General features: G+C 36.9%; 1 protein-coding gene across 1 annotated transcript in view; it reads right to left on the minus strand.

Moving 5' to 3' along the window:
• Positions 1-17,902, minus strand: part of CFAP47 (cilia and flagella associated protein 47) — a 332,513-nt gene that overhangs the window by 217,392 nt on the left and 97,219 nt on the right. The window contains exons 26-29 of the mRNA XM_054566336.1: positions 17,172-17,408; positions 5,592-5,692; positions 4,683-4,911; positions 1,456-1,677 (exon numbers count right to left, since the gene is read on the minus strand). Coding sequence (XP_054422311.1) covers positions 1,456-1,677; positions 4,683-4,911; positions 5,592-5,692; positions 17,172-17,408 — 789 coding nt within the window. The remainder of the gene's footprint in view (positions 1-1,455; positions 1,678-4,682; positions 4,912-5,591; positions 5,693-17,171; positions 17,409-17,902) is intronic.

Raw genomic sequence — 17,902 nt, forward strand, 5'->3', positions numbered from 1 at the left:
CATGATAGTGAGAGCCTAAGAAATGAAGAAAAGCTACTGTATGTTCCTCAGTACCATTTCTAATTTTGAAGACCATAGTATTGCTACAGACTGAAAAAGTCTGATGTAGACATTTTAAAAACTGAACACCAAATCTTTCATTTGCATTCTTGCTAAAAGTATCCTCTTCTTCCCCTCCATCCCCAGTCCTGTTAAGGTAGATGAAGATCTCTGGCCACCTTTGGGGTAGATTCCATACACAAGTATGCCAAATATAAAAACACAGTAATATATTTCAACATATAGTAACCCTAATGCATAAACAATTACCAGTAACAAATACTATTTTAGTGACACAGGAGCATGTGAAATGGAGTAATAACACCGCCTGTGAATGTGGGAAATGTAGGTAGGAGTGCTAGATATTGTCAACCCCCCCTTACGATTTCAATGAGCACTGCTTTTCCACTTCTTGGCCACTTGCCATTTAATCTTTGCAGGAGAACACAGGCATTATGATGACAAGTATTTTCCATCAACCATTTATGGAAAATTTCACCTGCCCATTATTTTAATATTAAAAGACTTTATGCTATTAGCTCACAGTGTCCATAACTTCAGATTGTACTAACAGGAATCTAAAGAATAAATTATTGGTTTCACTTATTTATTTATTTATTTATTTATTTATTTTCATTATAAAAATTAATTATTTTATTATATTATTTTTAATTAATCTATTTATTTTTTCAAATACATTTGTCTCTGCCTTCCCCCCACCACTTTCCCTTGCCCCCTCCCTCCCTCCGTCAACTCTTCCCCTTTGGTTTTGTCCATGAGTCTTTGCTATATGTTCCTTGACTTTCCCCTTCCCTTCCTTTTCCCCGCTCCCCGTCCCCCGCTCCCTCCCTCCTTCCCTCTTGTCTCTGTTGGTTTCTTTTTCTTTCAGTGCTGCTGGTCTTATTTTCCTTGCATCTTTGTTTTGTTGGTTAGGTTCCGCTTATAGGTGAGATCATATGGTATTTATCTTTCGCCCCGTGGCTTATTTCATTTAGCATGATGCTCTCTAGTTCAGTGGATTTATATACTTGAGTTACATGAGGATTCGCAGAACGAGGCCATGGACCAGAAGTATCGGTATCACTTGAAATTTGGTATAAATGCAGATTAGCATTATAAACTCTGTGGGTAAGGGCCAGCAATGTATTTACCATGTCATCCTAATGGTTGGGACGGATGATAAAGTTTGAGAGTGACTGCCTTAGATTATAAATTTGGTAAGTTATAAAATGCTTATTTGCTATCATTTTTCCAAGTTATATATTACATGGTTATGCATAGCGTGGAAATTTAGTAAAAATTTTCTTTAAAAAAATCATCAAAATCTATCTAGCTATCTACCCACCCATCTATACTTAGTTATCTATCTACTGAAGCCAAAATTACATTTTCAAATTAGCACATTCATGCGCTTACCTGAGAAAGTCAAGAACTGAGGCATGTTGCTTATAAAGCTGAATCACTCTTTCATTGCAATCTGTAGGTAAAGACTGACTAGGATGAATTCCATCAGGCATTTTTCCACTCAAGTGTTGTATCACATCATAAATGGTTTTATTATATTTTAAAGAGTTACTCGCTTTAGTGGTGTCTTCGCGTGATGGGCCTGATGCGCGGCTTTCCATTTTACTCACATCCCTATGGGAAAATTATTTTTAAAATCTCTTTAAATCTCAAAACGTTATATTACAGAAAAAATGTTCAATGACTAAATAAAATTCTATTCCAAGTTACCAATCAAAAAAGAAATTACAAAACTCATTTATCCAGCTACTATGTTAGTAAAAATTAGCTTTTTATATAACCCCAGAGCTTTCTGGCATCTTGTTTTAAACACACACAATTGTCTAATGGTGCAACTGTCAAGTGTCTGAAAGATTACATTGTAATTAGAAAATGTAAGTGCTTTGGATAAACAGTACCGGGATTAAACCTTGGACCCATCACCTACTAGCTGTGTAATTCACTGAACTTAATTTTTTATACTATAAAGATAACAATGCCTATAATAGTTTCCAAGGTATATTTCACAGACAAAGGTGCATACACAGACAAATTTACACATATTTTCTCAATATTTGTATTTTAATACTTAGAAGGGCACATCGTGCACATTGGCCTCATGAGTAGGAATCCTCATTTTAAAGATAAAGTCCAGAGATCTATTGTTCCCAGGTATTTCTCTGTTCTTTAAATAGAACAATGCAATCTCTATTTCTTGACACTTTCTGCACCATGTAGTTATATATGCTAATTTTTAAATGAAGTAAAAACTTCCAGCCAGTTTTGCTATCTATACTTTATCAAATATCTAATACTACACTATTTGTTTGACAGCAGTCTCAAATCTGTTACTAGTTTAGCCTGACAAATAAAAAGTGCCCAAGGGGCCAGTTGGAAGAGCAGTTTGCCAGTTTGCTAGCTCATAGGTCTGTATCACATACTACAAGAGAAAGAATGCTGATTTAGGGAAGGGTTTGCCTACCACTGCTCAGACCATGGCTCTGCCACTTACCATATGACCCATAACCCCTCTTCTGGGTATCTACCCCCAAAATTTGAAAACATTTATTCACATAGCTATATGCACCCCTATGTTCAATGAAGCATTATTCGCAGTGGCCAAGACATGGAAACAACCAAAGTGTCCTTTGATAGATGACTGCACTAAGAAGATGTGGTACATATATACTATGGAATACCAGTCAGCCATAAGAAAAGAAGAAATGCTGCCATTTGTAACAACGTGGATGGCTCTTGAGAATATCATGCTAAGCAAAATAAATCAGACAAAAGAAGTCAAGAACCATATGATTTCACTCCTATGTAGGATATAAAACTGAAAGCCACAAGTGAACAAAAAAAGAAAAACTAACAAAACCTTATAGACAAAGACGTGAGTATGGCGGTTACCAGAGGGAAGGGGGATGAGGGTAGTGAAGGGTACAGGGGGTCAAATATACGGTGACGGAGGACTTGACTGGGTTGAGGGCGCACAATACAATATACAGGGGATGTATTAATAGAATTGTACATCTGAAACCTTTTTATGAACAGTTACCCCAATAAATTTAATAAAGTAATTAATTAAAATAAAAAAGTAACCAACATTGGTAACATAAAGAATGCAAACTATTGTTCATAATCATACTTATCACAAGATGAAAGTACTCATGTTTTTGACATCCATTTGTCATAGAGGTGATATTTAAGTAAAATACACCTCCTTGAGTTTACAAAAAAAATGAAGTCATTAAAATTTACTCAAATTAGGAAACTTTTCAGTAGAACAAACACCAAAGGAAAAAACTGAAAAGTTGTAATAGTATAACTTCTCTCGAAAATCCCTGGAGTGCCCTGACTTGTGAGAGTCAGTTGGTTGGGTGTCATCGTGCAAAGCAAAAGATTGCAGGTTCGATTCCAGGTTGAGGCGCACATGCCTGGGTTTTGGGTCCCAGGTTGGGCTTCTTACAAGAGGCAGGCAATCGATGCTTCTCTCTCACATCAGTGTTTCTGTCCTTTATCCCTCCCTTCCCCTCTCTCTAAAAATAAATAAATAAAATCTTTTAAAAAGAATTCCCTGGAGTCAGATGATTTTATTATGATTAAGCTGGTAAATTTTCAGGGTACATGCTACATTCAGTTTCTCTCACCATAGACAAAGATGAAATATTGGCGAATTTCTTCTAGGAAGCTGATATTGTAATATTAATTTAAAAAATGGAAAAAGTTAACTTATAGAAACACTATAGACTTAACGTAACCTAGCTCACTCCTAAATATAGATGCAAAAACTCTAAGATAGTTCTTGCTAGGGATTAGTACTTGTCCCTATGGTGCCAGCAAGTTATACCAGTGCTGAGAAAGCAGATACAAGAGCTCTGACAATCCCTATACCAGCACGTAATAACAAGGGAGGTGCCTGACTTCCTGTTTAAATGAACAACAGGATTAAGTGACTTGATGTAACCAATGCAGTTTAACTATTTTAAGCATGTGGAGTAATAAAACAACACATGAAAGACTGAGGTAAATGTACTGGCAAAGAGGAGATAATGCCAAAGAAACTGACACTTCCTGTTCACTAATACCACTATCTACCTGACTATAGTCTAAATCTAGGGCTGATATTTTCAAGTTTAAAAGGGCTTTTCCTAGCCATAGTTTTCCCTTTGTTTAACAAATGAGGACACTGAAGTTCAGAGATTTTCAGTGCTGCCTAAAATCACTGGATATTCAAAAGGAACAGAAAAATATGTGTATGGTACAGAATTTAGCCCTGGCTGGTATGGCTCAGAGGATTGCACACCAGCCTGCAAACCAAAGGGTCGCCAGTTCAATTCCCAGTCAGGGCACATGCCTGGGTTATGGGCCAGGTCCCCAGCAGGGGGCATGGAAGAAGCAACCACACATGGATGTTTCTCTCCCTCTCTTCCTCCCTCCCTTCCCCCTCTCTAAAAATTAAATAAAATCTCTTTAAAAAATAATTTATATTTGCATCTTTTTCCTTAATAGTGTCATGATTTGTCGGTTTAGAATAAATTATTTAATATTGCTTTTCACGTAAAGCAACCCGAATAGATAGATGATATTTTTATCATATGATACATAACAAGGGATTTGAAGAAACATGCAACTGTTACCTTCTTATAGTCACTGGGATAGACAATGAATGTGGTCCTTCAGGCCAGCCGAAGAGGCTGAACCAGGTCTGAGCTGCACTTACAACCTTCTGAAAGTGGTAGTACATATCTGTTCCTGGTTCAGGACAAAAATGCTTCTTTTCTTCCTTTGCTTCCATTGATTTAGCACCTTCTTCCTTTGATGTTCCATTTTCATCTGAGTTCAATATTTCAGCTGGTGTTTCTATTCCTAAAATTCATTTTTTTTTGTAAAAACAGTTACTTGACCATAGAGTAAAATACTGTCAGTTATCGCAGTTTGTAGGGAGACCAATAGAGCTCATTCTACAAATTATTCTATGCTCTCAAAAACGTTCTGATCCAATTTACTCTTATCTTAAAATAAAAAAAATAGATTTACTCTCCAATACCCAAAAGAAATGCTTTAAAAATAGATGAATTACAATAAGAAACCATGAAATTTTCTTCTTGCCATAATAGTATGTGAAAACGCTCACCAAAATGGAAGCTTTCAGTTTTCATTAGGTATGTAAAATATTTTAACAATTATTTAGCTTTAGCTCTACACACATGCCCTCCCCTCTATATAGTCATCCTGGACCCCCAACATCTGCATTACCCTCTCTGCACCACTCCCATATTCCCAATACTCCAATTCCCTCATACACAGAGCTCTTAATTCCATCCTGTTTGTATTAACTTATTCATGTGCCCGTCACTAGACTGTCGACTTTTGGAATTAAGAGAGACTGCCATATTCTACTCCCAATACGAAACATGGCTCCTAGCAATGGCAGGAGTTCAATAAACATCTGTTAATTTTTAAGGTCACTTTACTTAGATGGCAGCCTTGGATAACACGAACATATACAGTGGAAGTTAGAGCGAAAATAGTCCTATGCAACTTACCATCACTTAAAACAAGGTTTTCCGTATCAACATGAGCTGCCATATATGAGTAAATAGTTAGAATACAATTTTCCGCTGTTGCAGTAACTGGAAGTGAAAACCTTAAAAAGGAAATATTGTACTTCAATAAATTAAAATTTTCAGATACAGTAAATACAATAAAATATTTTTTAGGTATTCTGGATGCCTTTAAAAGTCAAGACATAAATTAGTCATTTTTTCTTTCCACCTACTTTGTCTTTCTTAACCACCTACTGTATATATTTTAATGGTCTAAGAATATTTACTTCTAAAGCTTCTTAACAGAGATGATAAATCTCACTGTCAAGCGTGCTCTAGAACACAGCTTGTAATTATTCAAGCCAGATTCAAGAAATCTTAGAGTTGAAGGAGCCTAAGAGTTAATTTGTGCACCTTCTTCTATAGCATCCCCGACAAATGGTATCTAGCCTCAGATGACACTAGCAGGGAGACACTACTCCATGACTCAGGGACAACCCATTTTCTATCTGGAGAGCTGTAACTTGAGATGTTCTGTTTCAGATCAACAGGGAACAAAATCTACAACCTAATTACATTCCTTCAAATATTTAAACACAGTGTATCTTCTCTAAGGTTTCTCTTCTGTGGATTCCCAACATTTAGATCAGTTAAGGACTCTTTCAACTGCAAGGTCTCAAAAACCATCTAACTTTTTTAGATGAGCTTTTGTTTTGTGTTTGTCCTCCTTTAACTGTGTCTAATAACAGAAAACAATACTGTAAGAGTAAGTAACCAGTGGAGAATACTATTACCTTGTACAATGTGCATTCTTTTATGAAAGCATTGTGAAAGTGCCTTGTTATTTTTACCAGCCACAAAACACTTAGGTTACACTGGGCCTGTGTAACTTATGTGACAATTCTGTTTTTATACAACCAATTTTTCATAGAACTACTACATGTAATAGCTATATCACGGTCATATTTCCTTATTTGCTTCTGTTCTGCGTTACAATATTGTATCAAGATAATTTTAGTCTTGAAATCAGCCATGTATACATACATACACACATACCACGTGCCATATATCTTTCTCCTCATCCAAGAAGCATTACTGCCTTAGTCCTATTTCATCATTCTCCATACTATTGCATTCTAGAAATGAAGCTACTACATGCTAGAGAAGATAAAACCAGTAAGAAAAAATAAATTAGGAAAAAAAAAGTCAAGTAAGAATGTTTATGTCTTTGGCACAGAATAACCAACAAAATGCAAGTTATATTTTTATAAACCATAATTTTGATATTGAATGGCATGATGACCACATATGATTCATTAAATAAGGTGTGGAAAGTCTCATCATTCATCTCTCTGGTCATTAGCTGATGAATAATTAATACTCTAATTACACATCTCTAATTCTTTCACCATCCATAGTGAAGATTAAGAGACTCTTACGCTTGTCATCCCAAATCACTTCAGGGATGAAACTTTGAAGCTTTGTGTTAAATCTATGTGATAAATGGCCTGGTAATTATCACTTTCCAAAAGTGTATGAAGTACATGTCAAACACCATGAGAAATATTATGATATTATTTATATCTTTCTCATCTTAACTAAGGCTCTCCCCCTGGCCGTACCATTTACAGGCCAACCTTACATTCTGAAATCAGAGCTGCCGAACATGGTTTGAATTCAGAGTTGAGCCGAGCAAGAAGGGGCAGGGCTGCAGGGCATGGTGTTGGAAGCTTGTCTCCTCAGCCTTAATATGCTTGTGTGTGCAAACCTTTCTCCACAAGACAGCTAGAAAATTATAAAATTGCATGTTGGAAAAACTGGCAGCGGCTATGAAAAGTTAAAGAGGTTAGCTGTAAACTAACACTACTTTGGGTTAATCTAGATTTCTATTTACACGACTGAATCAAGTGAGAAATAGGAGCAGAAGCAAATATCTGGGTCGGTCCCTTCAAAGTGCTTTTCGTTATCAATCCCACTGCCCCCCACCATCCCCATCAAACACAAGTGCCCAGTCTATCTACATGGTATTTAAATAAAGACTTACAAATAATGGAATGGTGCTGGATGACTGTATTTGCTTTAGAACTTATTACATTCAAAAAATATATATCCTTGAGCAACATTTCCAAAGCAGTATATCCACATCTATTCACAATGTTTCCCAATTCAATAACTGCTAGCAAGATAATTCACATGTAACTTTATTTACCCATTGGATGTTTTACTACAGCTGGCACATTTCTGTTACTTAGGTCAATCAATGGAATTTAATCTATGTCTAATCGAGGTCTTAGATGATGCGGTCAGACAAGAATCTCTCTATCACAAGTGAGGATATGGAATGTCATTTCGTTAATCAGCAACAAAGTTACAGAGTTTTATTTATTTTTCATACGTCAAAGAGACGGAAAACATTCCTGATGACACTGTGATTTTCACTTATTTGTTTGTCAGTATTTTTTCTTGAGTGGAGAGAAAAGGAATAAAGTTACAGCTGTTCTTCTGGGCATTGCAATAACCCACAATATGTGCTGTCTGCGGCCTGTCAAGACAGTGTTATTTATGAACAGTAATAATTCTGGAAAATATGCACCATTAACCAATTTAGTGGCCTTGAAAAGATTTTAGGTTTGATCTAAATGTGCATAAATCCATGGAAGTACGTTTCACATGTGAATGGATTTCATTGATTTGTATCACAGCAAAGGTAAGGGCAGAGAATTCTTCTTTAAACACAAGGGAGATCGATAGATAGTCATCAAGTCTAGAAATATATGCACATTTCACAATATTTTAAATATGCATCAATTCTTTTTACAAGAAACATCTCATTTTTAGTCTGCCCAGCAACCTGGAAATAATTCTGTAATCGATGTAAAGCATTTTTTAAATCTTCAAATCTCTCTTTAGGGGCTCTTTTCAAAATGTTAAATCACTAATGTTGATTAATATATATCAATATATTTGATTTTTAATTCAGTGTTCTTATGGGAAAATCCTATGGTTGTTAACACAGTTTCCATTTCCAATACGGTTTCCAGGAAAGAACTGGGGCAGCCGGCAGCATGGCCGTGCATGTAACTTTCAGGAGCTCTGCGAGGACCAGCAATCTGGTGGGGGCTCACAAGCGCTCAGGGAGGGACAAAGAGCGAGACACTGGAACTTCCTCTAAAATGAAAAGTCTCTAAGCAGGGTAGGGGCTCTCCAACCAGCCATCACTGGCTTCAAAGAGATGGGGGGTGGTGAAGAAAAGGAAAAGAGAAACCACATCATCCATAGATAACTTTTCTTTCTGCAACCTAGTGTTAAAAGCACTATGATTTTAATAATCTGAGAAGACATGCTAAATATCATCTTGGAATTCCATTTCTGGGCTTTTGCAGTTTCCATACAAATTTTAAACACTCCATTTTGCTACGAGTGAATGATTAACAAATCATAATTATAAGTATTATTCTGTATAGTTTATTATAATATGCTAGTACCCTATGTTTTGGTTAAATGTAAATAAACATTCTACTTTAGAATAGATACTGTGCTACAGTCCTGTGACTTGGTTGAAGATATCTACTATGAAAATAATGATCTTCAGGGAATAAAGGTACCATTACAAACAGCCTCCCATGGAGCTAGGTCAAAAAATAAGGACCAGATGCTTATGTCAGAATGATGTGCGGCCCCTTAAAATCCTACTCCCCCTCACTGCCTATTCTATCTACACACACAATACCAAGAAAGGTGTAAAACTACAGTGTGTTATGCATAACCTAGCCCTGCAAAACATGATACATGTTTTCAGGCAAACTCCCAACACTGCCTTCAGTTATGATCTAGTAGATGATTATTGAAATACTCCTGAGATTCCCACTGGCTGTCTTTCACCAGCCATGATGCAAACATTCTAGGTGGCTCATTGGCAGCAGGTTTACGCTAAGAATGGAGTCTCCAAAAGATGAACGTGTCCTAAATGACTGCTCTTCTTTATCCATAAGGAGAGCTTTGAATACCTCAAAAGTTGCTTCTAACTATGTGGCAGTGCCCCTTAAAGGTTCTTGACTCACATTACATCCTTATTTTAAATATCCAAATATCCCATAAAGGCACATAAAGAGCAGATATTAATGTACACTAGAGTTTCTAAAGTCGTGTTGCAAACTACTCAACATGGTTGGACTCTGGGTCTAATTCATGACCTGCTAGTCTCGCTTACGTGATGCAGTAAGGTGTCTAAAAGAAGCATGCCAAAAATACTTTTAAACATACTAGAAACAGATCCCAAATCACCAGGTGTACCCTACACAAATACCAAATTATGCGCTGAGTAAAACAATAATTAGAGTCAATTTTAATTATTCCTTGTTTCCTTTTTTATTGTACTGTTTTTAAAAAGCAGTATCTCAATTTAAGTGACTCTATTATTATTTTCATGAGAGTAACCATAACAAGTTTTACTATGCATCAAAAGTATTTTTGAGCCCTGGCTGGTGTGGCTCAGTGGATTGAGTACCAGCCTGTGAATCAAAGGGTCGCCAGTTCAATTCCCAGTCGGGGCACATGCCTGGATTGCAGGCCAGGTCCCCAGTGGGAGGCACTTGAGAAGCAACCACACATGGATGTTTCTCTCCCTCTCTTCCTCCCTCCCTTCCCTCTCTAAAAATAAATTTTAAAAATCTTGAAGTATTTTTGAATCCACAACAAAGGCAATAAAATGCTACCATATATAGAAAAAGAGTGAAATAATTTAGAGCTGTACATTCTCAGTTTTCAACAATAAATCCTGTTTTTCCTTTCCCTTGCTTTAATTCCCATTCTTATGTTTTAAGTTCACCAATAAAGAATGAGAATCTGCAACCCTAGGCATCCCACCCTCAACTCCAATAAAGACAGAACCCGAGGATCTCCCACGCTCTCTAGGTCACTCTCTGTCTCTCTACCAGGGACCTCACTGTGTGGCCCCAGGGGGCCCCAGGCTTGCCTTTTACCCTCCAGGACTTGTCAGTAATAAACCTTGTTTTTCAAAGTTCCCCCAGTAGTTGTTTTTGAGGAATATCTTGTAATCATAACAAAAGCCACAAGAAGCCAGTCCAGCCACAACAAAAGGGAAGTGTCTGTGGGGGCCTGCCACGAGTAGGAATAGCCCAGGTGAGTGTCCCAGGCATTTCTAGGCAATAGCATCACCATCTATAGATATAGATTTATATAGATATAAAGAGAACGACTGAGACCCACCCAAAACAAAATAGTATAGGACCCTTAGAACTCTGGCTATGATAGACATTAACCCTTTAGTCACTAGGTCTTGAGTAGGTTCAAGGTCCACAAGGAGTATGTTTGAAGCAGGTCAGGCACCAGATCTGAGGACTTAGGACAGTGGCTGGTTACCAACCAGTAAAGAAATATTTCAAGATTTTACCCACTGGCAAGGATATATCGGTGTGTGCCAGCTCATAAGCAGCCCTGATTTTAGGTCAACCTCATCCACCAAACATCTCCTGTACTATTCTTGCTGTACGATTCTGACTGGCCTCTCATTTAGAACATAATGTGTAGTTTAACTAGCATTAAAACATCAACATCTTCCTATTCATAGGGGATTATATACTACACAGCATATCAAACCTTAAAAATAATCTTATTCTGTTCTCTTACTAAACTGACCGTGTTATAGCAATAAAATCCTAGGACTTGAAAAGCTAAAGGGAAGAAAAGCTGTGTGATGGACATGATGGGACTTGATCTCAAATCTAGGTTCTTTCACTCTAGCTGGTGAGGGTCCAAAAGATAAAAACAGCAAAACTTCAATTTCCTCTGCTGCGAATTTGGAATCATACTTCACAATGTAACCCTCTTTACCAGATGAAGTTCGGTCATGCAAACTGAACCAAACCTACTCTAAAAGAAAGTTGGGTATCCAGTCCAAGGGTTCTCATAGCAACACCATTTTCTTTTTTTTCTTTTTTTTTAAATGAAAAGATTTTTTTTATTTATTTTTAGACAGAGGGGAAGGGAGGAGAAAGAGAGGAAGAGAAACATCACTATGTGGCTGCCTCTCATGCGCCCCCTACTGGGGACCTGGCCCGCAATCCAGGCATGTGCCCTGGCTGGGAATCAAACCGGCGACTCTTTGGTTCACAGGCTGGCACTCAATCCACTGAGCCACACCAGCCAGGGTACCATTTTCTAGTAGTAATGTTATTTCCTGCCACATTTTTAGCAGTGTTCCACCCTTTAATCTAATCCCTTTTGATGACATTTTCCCTGATTCACCAACTTTACTGTGCAGCCGATTCACCTGGCGGTAGTTTCAAAATACAGATACTGCTGATTCCTTAGATCTGGACTGGGAGTGGAAATTCTGCCTTTCAAACAAGATGAAAGTCTGTGCCCAGACTAGCAACCTCGGCATCAAATGGGAACTTGTGAGGCTTGCAAACTTGCAAGTCCCACAGAAGACTTACTGGACCAGAAACAGGAGGTGCTGCTTGAAATCTGTGGTAACCAGCCCTCCAGGTGGGTCCTATGAGAAGTGCTCTTCTAGAACCAGGGCTTTCAACTCTAATTTCCTATTTGAATCAAACAAGGAGCTTTCAAAATTTGCAATGCCTAGGTCACCCTACAGACAAGTTATATCCTATTCTATGGATGGGACCAAGGCACGTGTATTTTTTAAAACTCCCCAAGTTCATTTCGGTATCCATCCATTAGAACCACAGCTCTAAAGGAAAAAGCAGCTGATATCTGAGTAGCAGCACCCCATACCTATTTGATAAATAAGTCATTTGGATTTCTGTCATTTGGCCTAAATTTTAATTCTCAATTACTCACGTTAGCTCTCTTATAAAACAGCTGATTTTTTTTCATTTGCTCTAAAATTATTCAAATTAAATTTGTCTACTAAAAACCTAGGTAATATATAGTCAGTTTTGTGTATAACGGATACATGTTAAACATTTGTGAGAATGAAAAAATATATGTAGGATCTGAGCTTTGGACATAACGCATTTCTAATTAGGAACTCTCAATTTGTGTTTGTGGTTTTAGCAAGGAGGCAATGCTAACTCAACCTCCTGGTCACCTTAAACATGCAGTGGAGATCAACTTTATTTTACAAAAGGAAATACCCTATGTGTGGAGCTCATAACAGGAAATCATTAGGCTGTCTTTGGCATTCTTAGCAATTCTATGATATTAATCACCCAGAACCATAACTTCCATTTTTGCAAGGCCTAGGGAAAGTATCAGTCAGACAGTGAACATAAAGCAAGAGCAAGTGGCAAGACTTCATTCTCATAATTACAGGTTCCTTCAGGATATATTTTCTTCTCCTCAACCTAGAGTGGAAACCATGATGCAAAATAGGGGATTACAACATTCTGGCAACTCCTAATCTATTTGATCTCTGCGTGAATTCCCAGATAATATGCATTTGTAAACATAAAAACAAGTATCAACTCTGAAACACAATATAAATGATTTGGAGATTACCCAAAGCAATCTCACCAGCATGACAACTGAATTCCTCCTCCTACATTGTTACCTCATATGTCAAAAGTAAAAATAAGAGAGGTCAGAAAGAAAAAAGCTGAATTGATGAGGACATAAAATAATAATTTAACCTAGAGCAGAGGTTGGCTCGTAAAGCAGCAATAACAGGAATTGAATTTTATTATTGTATTCCTTGCTTCCCTCAAAAACCATTCTTAATATCATTTAAACTATTTCATAAACAGAAAAAAAATCCTTCATAAAACCATAAACTTCTAAGTTGAGATATATTTTGTTTCAGTAATAAGCACATTTCTTTAATTTTTTGTAGGAAAAGAGAACATTTCGATTCTTATAATATGCATTGTCTACTTTGAAATTTTACTGATGTGGAATGTATTATTTTGAGGAAGCATTTTAGCAGTTGTTTTAATACTAGATTTTGATTTAATACATTGATTTAAAGCCTTCTGCAGAAAACATCGAAATGAGTTGCATGATATCTCATAAGTACCCATATATAATAAATTTATTTTTAAGTAAAAATCTTCTGTAGATTTGACTGGTAGTAGTTGCAACACAGGCTCTTTTAGTGAAACCACAAACATTCACTTATTTATGTTGTAACCATGGAGATAACTTGAGTGTTTGCCTCACCAGTAAATTAATATGTCGATAAATAAATAAATAATATTCCAGTTTTTATTGGGTAGACTTTAATTATTATCATTACTATAAAGCAAACATGGAATCTTCATTAGTGTGTGTGTGTATGTGTGCTGAGAGAACGACAGACAGACATGCAAAGGATCAGGAGAAGAGGAGAATATACCATCTTCTTCCTGTTCTTTGGAAAGTTTGTACATGACATATGACAGTGTTACTCTCAAGAAAGTGTACCTACAATAAATAATCCCAAATGATTCTAAACAAATCTAAGTGGTGTTAAAACAAAGTGACCGTATAAATAATCTTTGGAAACAAAAATTCAGTTCAAACTCCTGGCTCCTCCACTTCACATCTCTGAGTGGACTTGGACAAGCTATATCGCACTACGGGCCTTAGATTCCTCTTTTATAAAACAGAGATGGAGATCTATAAACATCTACCTTCCAGGCTGTTGTGTGGATTCCATGATACCAAGACTAGAACCAAGGACCTGACTTGTGTTAATTAATGGCTGTCGACCTCCTGTTTCCTGTGTTTATCCAAGCAATGATTTCCATAATCAGTCCTGGTCCTCCTCCTTTGCCTCACTCATGGACACCAAAGCAGAGCGTGCAAGACCTTCACCATCTGCTACTGCTGCCCTTTCAGCATCACCTCTCATTTCTGCCCTGTCAGTAACCATCAAACTGAGAACACCAAAAATATTTTGCAAACATGAGCCTCCTTCAGCCTCCAGACCTAGTGTATTTTTTTCACCATTTGTAATAATCTGCCCACATCATCGGCCCTCCCACAGAAACATACAACCTCCATCCCCAGATTTTTGGGGAATTTGGGGATACGACAAGCAGGGTGTGCAACCTCTGAGCTGAGGGCACATGAGTGTGGAGGGGACCATTATCAATGTCAGCAGACATACTAGCAGGTACCTTAGTGGCTATAATTTAGTCTTGGGCCAGTACAGACAATCCAAATATGACAAAGTCTACAGATGGAAACAAAATTAAAAGCCAAGCACCCAAGGGGAACCACAGTATGAAATGCTCTTATATATTAAAAAAAGAAGGCAAAGCAAGAAGGAATGAGTGTTTTATTTTTTACTGAACCCATGCACTTCCATACGGACAAACAAGATGCCAAAAAAAAAAATGGCGTCAATTTAGGATAAATACTGGCAAGCGCCATTTGTCCTTTGAGAGTTTACTCAGAAGCCTATGCAGCCATCTTAGATTCCCCCACCACTCAGGACATTATCACCAATTCCTTTTGTGTTGCATTTTGTATTTGTTCTATTGGCACTGACGAGTATATAAAAAATTTGCTTAAAGTCTACCTTCCCTACTACGCTGACTTCCATCAAAGAAGAGCCCCTTTCTCAAAATCTTGGGCAGAGCCCACAAGGACTACCCACACTAAATGCAAACAGATGAAAAACAATGACAGAGTCCAGCTGACTCCAAAAAGAACTTCCGAGGTGAAAAGGAAGCTCTTGAGGAATTTCTTGCCAAAAGACCTCTTTATCTCGAGGGGATCAGAAGTGGAATGCCTAGAAAGAGAAAGGCAAAAACAGTTTTGGGCAGTTGAGAGAAGGAAGATCTGATTACACACACTACAGAAAACTAGGTAAGCAGCTAACAAGGCAGCAGTGAAAGAATTTGCCAGTATTGTGGTTCCAGAGAGTACTCATGACCTGTTACCTTTTTCGTCTAGCTGCACGGGACAGCTTTTGTAACCCATCAATGATTTTCGAAGTCTCTAAATTAGTTCCAATAGCTGTACTTTATCCTAAACCTGCTGAGGGTTGAAAAGAAGCTTAGTGGAAAGTGAGGTAAAATGGCGGGGGTGCGGGGGGCAGCGAGGAATTCAGGTAGAGAGTAAACAATTCTCATGGCTAAAAGTAAACATAAAATGACAAAGACAAGAAAATCATCAAATGTAGAACCCTCCTCCTCTTAGAGACTGTTTTCAGGTCTCTATACCATCCCGTTTGCTGACCAGACCTGCAGACATTGGCACAGTGAAGTCTGGTAATGCCCCTCAGAGAAGCAGTTACACCTTCATTTCAGAAGCCATCTAGCTCACACAACATTTAGTGCAACTATTTCCTTCCCACCCTGTTAATGTAGTCCAAGTCTCTGTCAGTTTAAAGACATTCATGGACTCATATTGGTGAGCTCCAATGTACACCTTATGTATTGCTTTGGGCGAAGTATGAATTTAAGGACTAGAGCAAAGTGAAGCTAAACTTTTGTGAGCAAGGTCAGTAATGTACAAAAAGACACAATGCTTCCTAATGCAGAGTCACAGAGTTCAGTGCTTGATAAGACCCTAACGCAATGCCATTATTTTTTTTAATGTCAACAAAAGATGGACTACTACCATCAAAAGAGAATAATGGACATCTAAGAGGTGTAACTGAGATTTTATTTATCAGTGTATACAAGAAAGAGACCTGGAAGCTGGAATTTCAGAACTCCATGAACTGTGTTCTGGATACAGCCATACTTCACCTTGGATACAACATCTGTTTCGCTCCCTTCTAACCCCTAACACATCAATCAATCCTCTGATTAGGAATGAATGCACTATGTATTATGTAATATAGTAATATATACTATAATATACAATATTATATAGTATACAATATATTAGAATAATGCTATATAATACTATACTAATATACTATATAATAGAGTAATCCCACTAAAAGTTAATAAATTGTCTACATAGAGTAAACATACACTAATTTAGTGTAAAATTCACTCTAATACTACTTCTCAGTATAAGCATTTTTAACAAACGTTATTGCTGTACACATTAGCCTCTTATCACCTGGTAAGTCAAATCATCTCAAGGTATAATGTAAAAGTGGGATTTCTGATCCTCAAAGGTAAGAAATTCAAAAACGTGTTTTCACCAAGTTGCATTTGAATTTTTCTGAGCCCATTAAAACAACATGTAACAATCATATTTTAGAAACTCATTATGCTGATGTTTCTCAGGTTCATTTAATATTTATTTAGCATTTCCTTTGTGCCAATTCCTGACAATTACTCCATAAGTACTTCATTACTCCATTAGTACTTCATTACTAACACAATGAATTTCTCACAATTACAGATGAGATCGGCTATCCCCATTTTATAGATGAAGAAACTGAGAGCCACAGAGATTCCGTAACTTCACCAAAGTTAACAAAGCCAGGATTCACATCCATGGAGCCTAGTTCCAGATATGAAGCTGGTGACCACTATTATGATATTTCTAATGAGAACAACGTTGCATTGGGAACTTCTAAAATATCTTTATGTCCAAAGTTATTATTTTAGATGTCTCTCCTTTAACATTTTACAATAGTGTACAGTAATACAACCCATTTCTTCTTCGCTGTCAAGAAACAAAAGAATCTGCAATTAAATGTCTTACCCGTTACCTCTGTTGTCACAGAAAACAATACTGGTGATAAACGACACAGGTTTACGTGACAGGAAGCTAAGGTAGCAAATGATCTCAGTGCTGATTCCGCTGGGAGAGGCTTTGATGGTAGTGCCTTTGGGAAACTGCACAGAAAGCGGCTGAAGCCTCTCCTTCTCCTCTTCCTCCTCACCTTCATCGTCATCATCAAACTTTGCTGGGGGAATCAGGACACTTAAAGTTGCATCTCTGCTGAAAATTTAAAAACAAAAAATTTTAGCTCAATGGGTGCAAGTAAATGACTTTAAATGTTTTCCTTTTTTTTTGATTATTAGAAAAATTAAAACAACAAATATTTATAATTACATGCCCGATAATTAAAGATATTTTAGTATCATCTCTTATTTTCTGGTCACAATATAAGACTGATAATATATTTAATTTAATGAAAAACCACATAAGATGATCGAAAGTTCCTTTTGCCTTCTAAGGATTAAAAAAATGGTTAAAACACCTGATTAAGTAAAATGTGTTTTAAATCACAGCCATGATATAAATTGTACTGCTCTTAAATATATCCTGACAAAAATTTACTAACTAGAGCTTTATCACATGTAAACTAAATAATTTTCACAAATGAATATACACATAATTTATTTTTAAATATGGATATTCTTAAGCACTATATATCAATCATCATACTAAAAAATTTCACTTAGTATTCACATATTTCACTGTATATC

Source organism: Pteronotus mesoamericanus, unplaced genomic scaffold, assembly GCF_021234165.1.
Source record: "Pteronotus mesoamericanus isolate MK-2021 breed Mesoamerican mustached bat unplaced genomic scaffold, CSHL_Meso_final contig_173, whole genome shotgun sequence".
Lineage (NCBI taxonomy): Eukaryota > Metazoa > Chordata > Mammalia > Chiroptera > Mormoopidae > Pteronotus > Pteronotus mesoamericanus.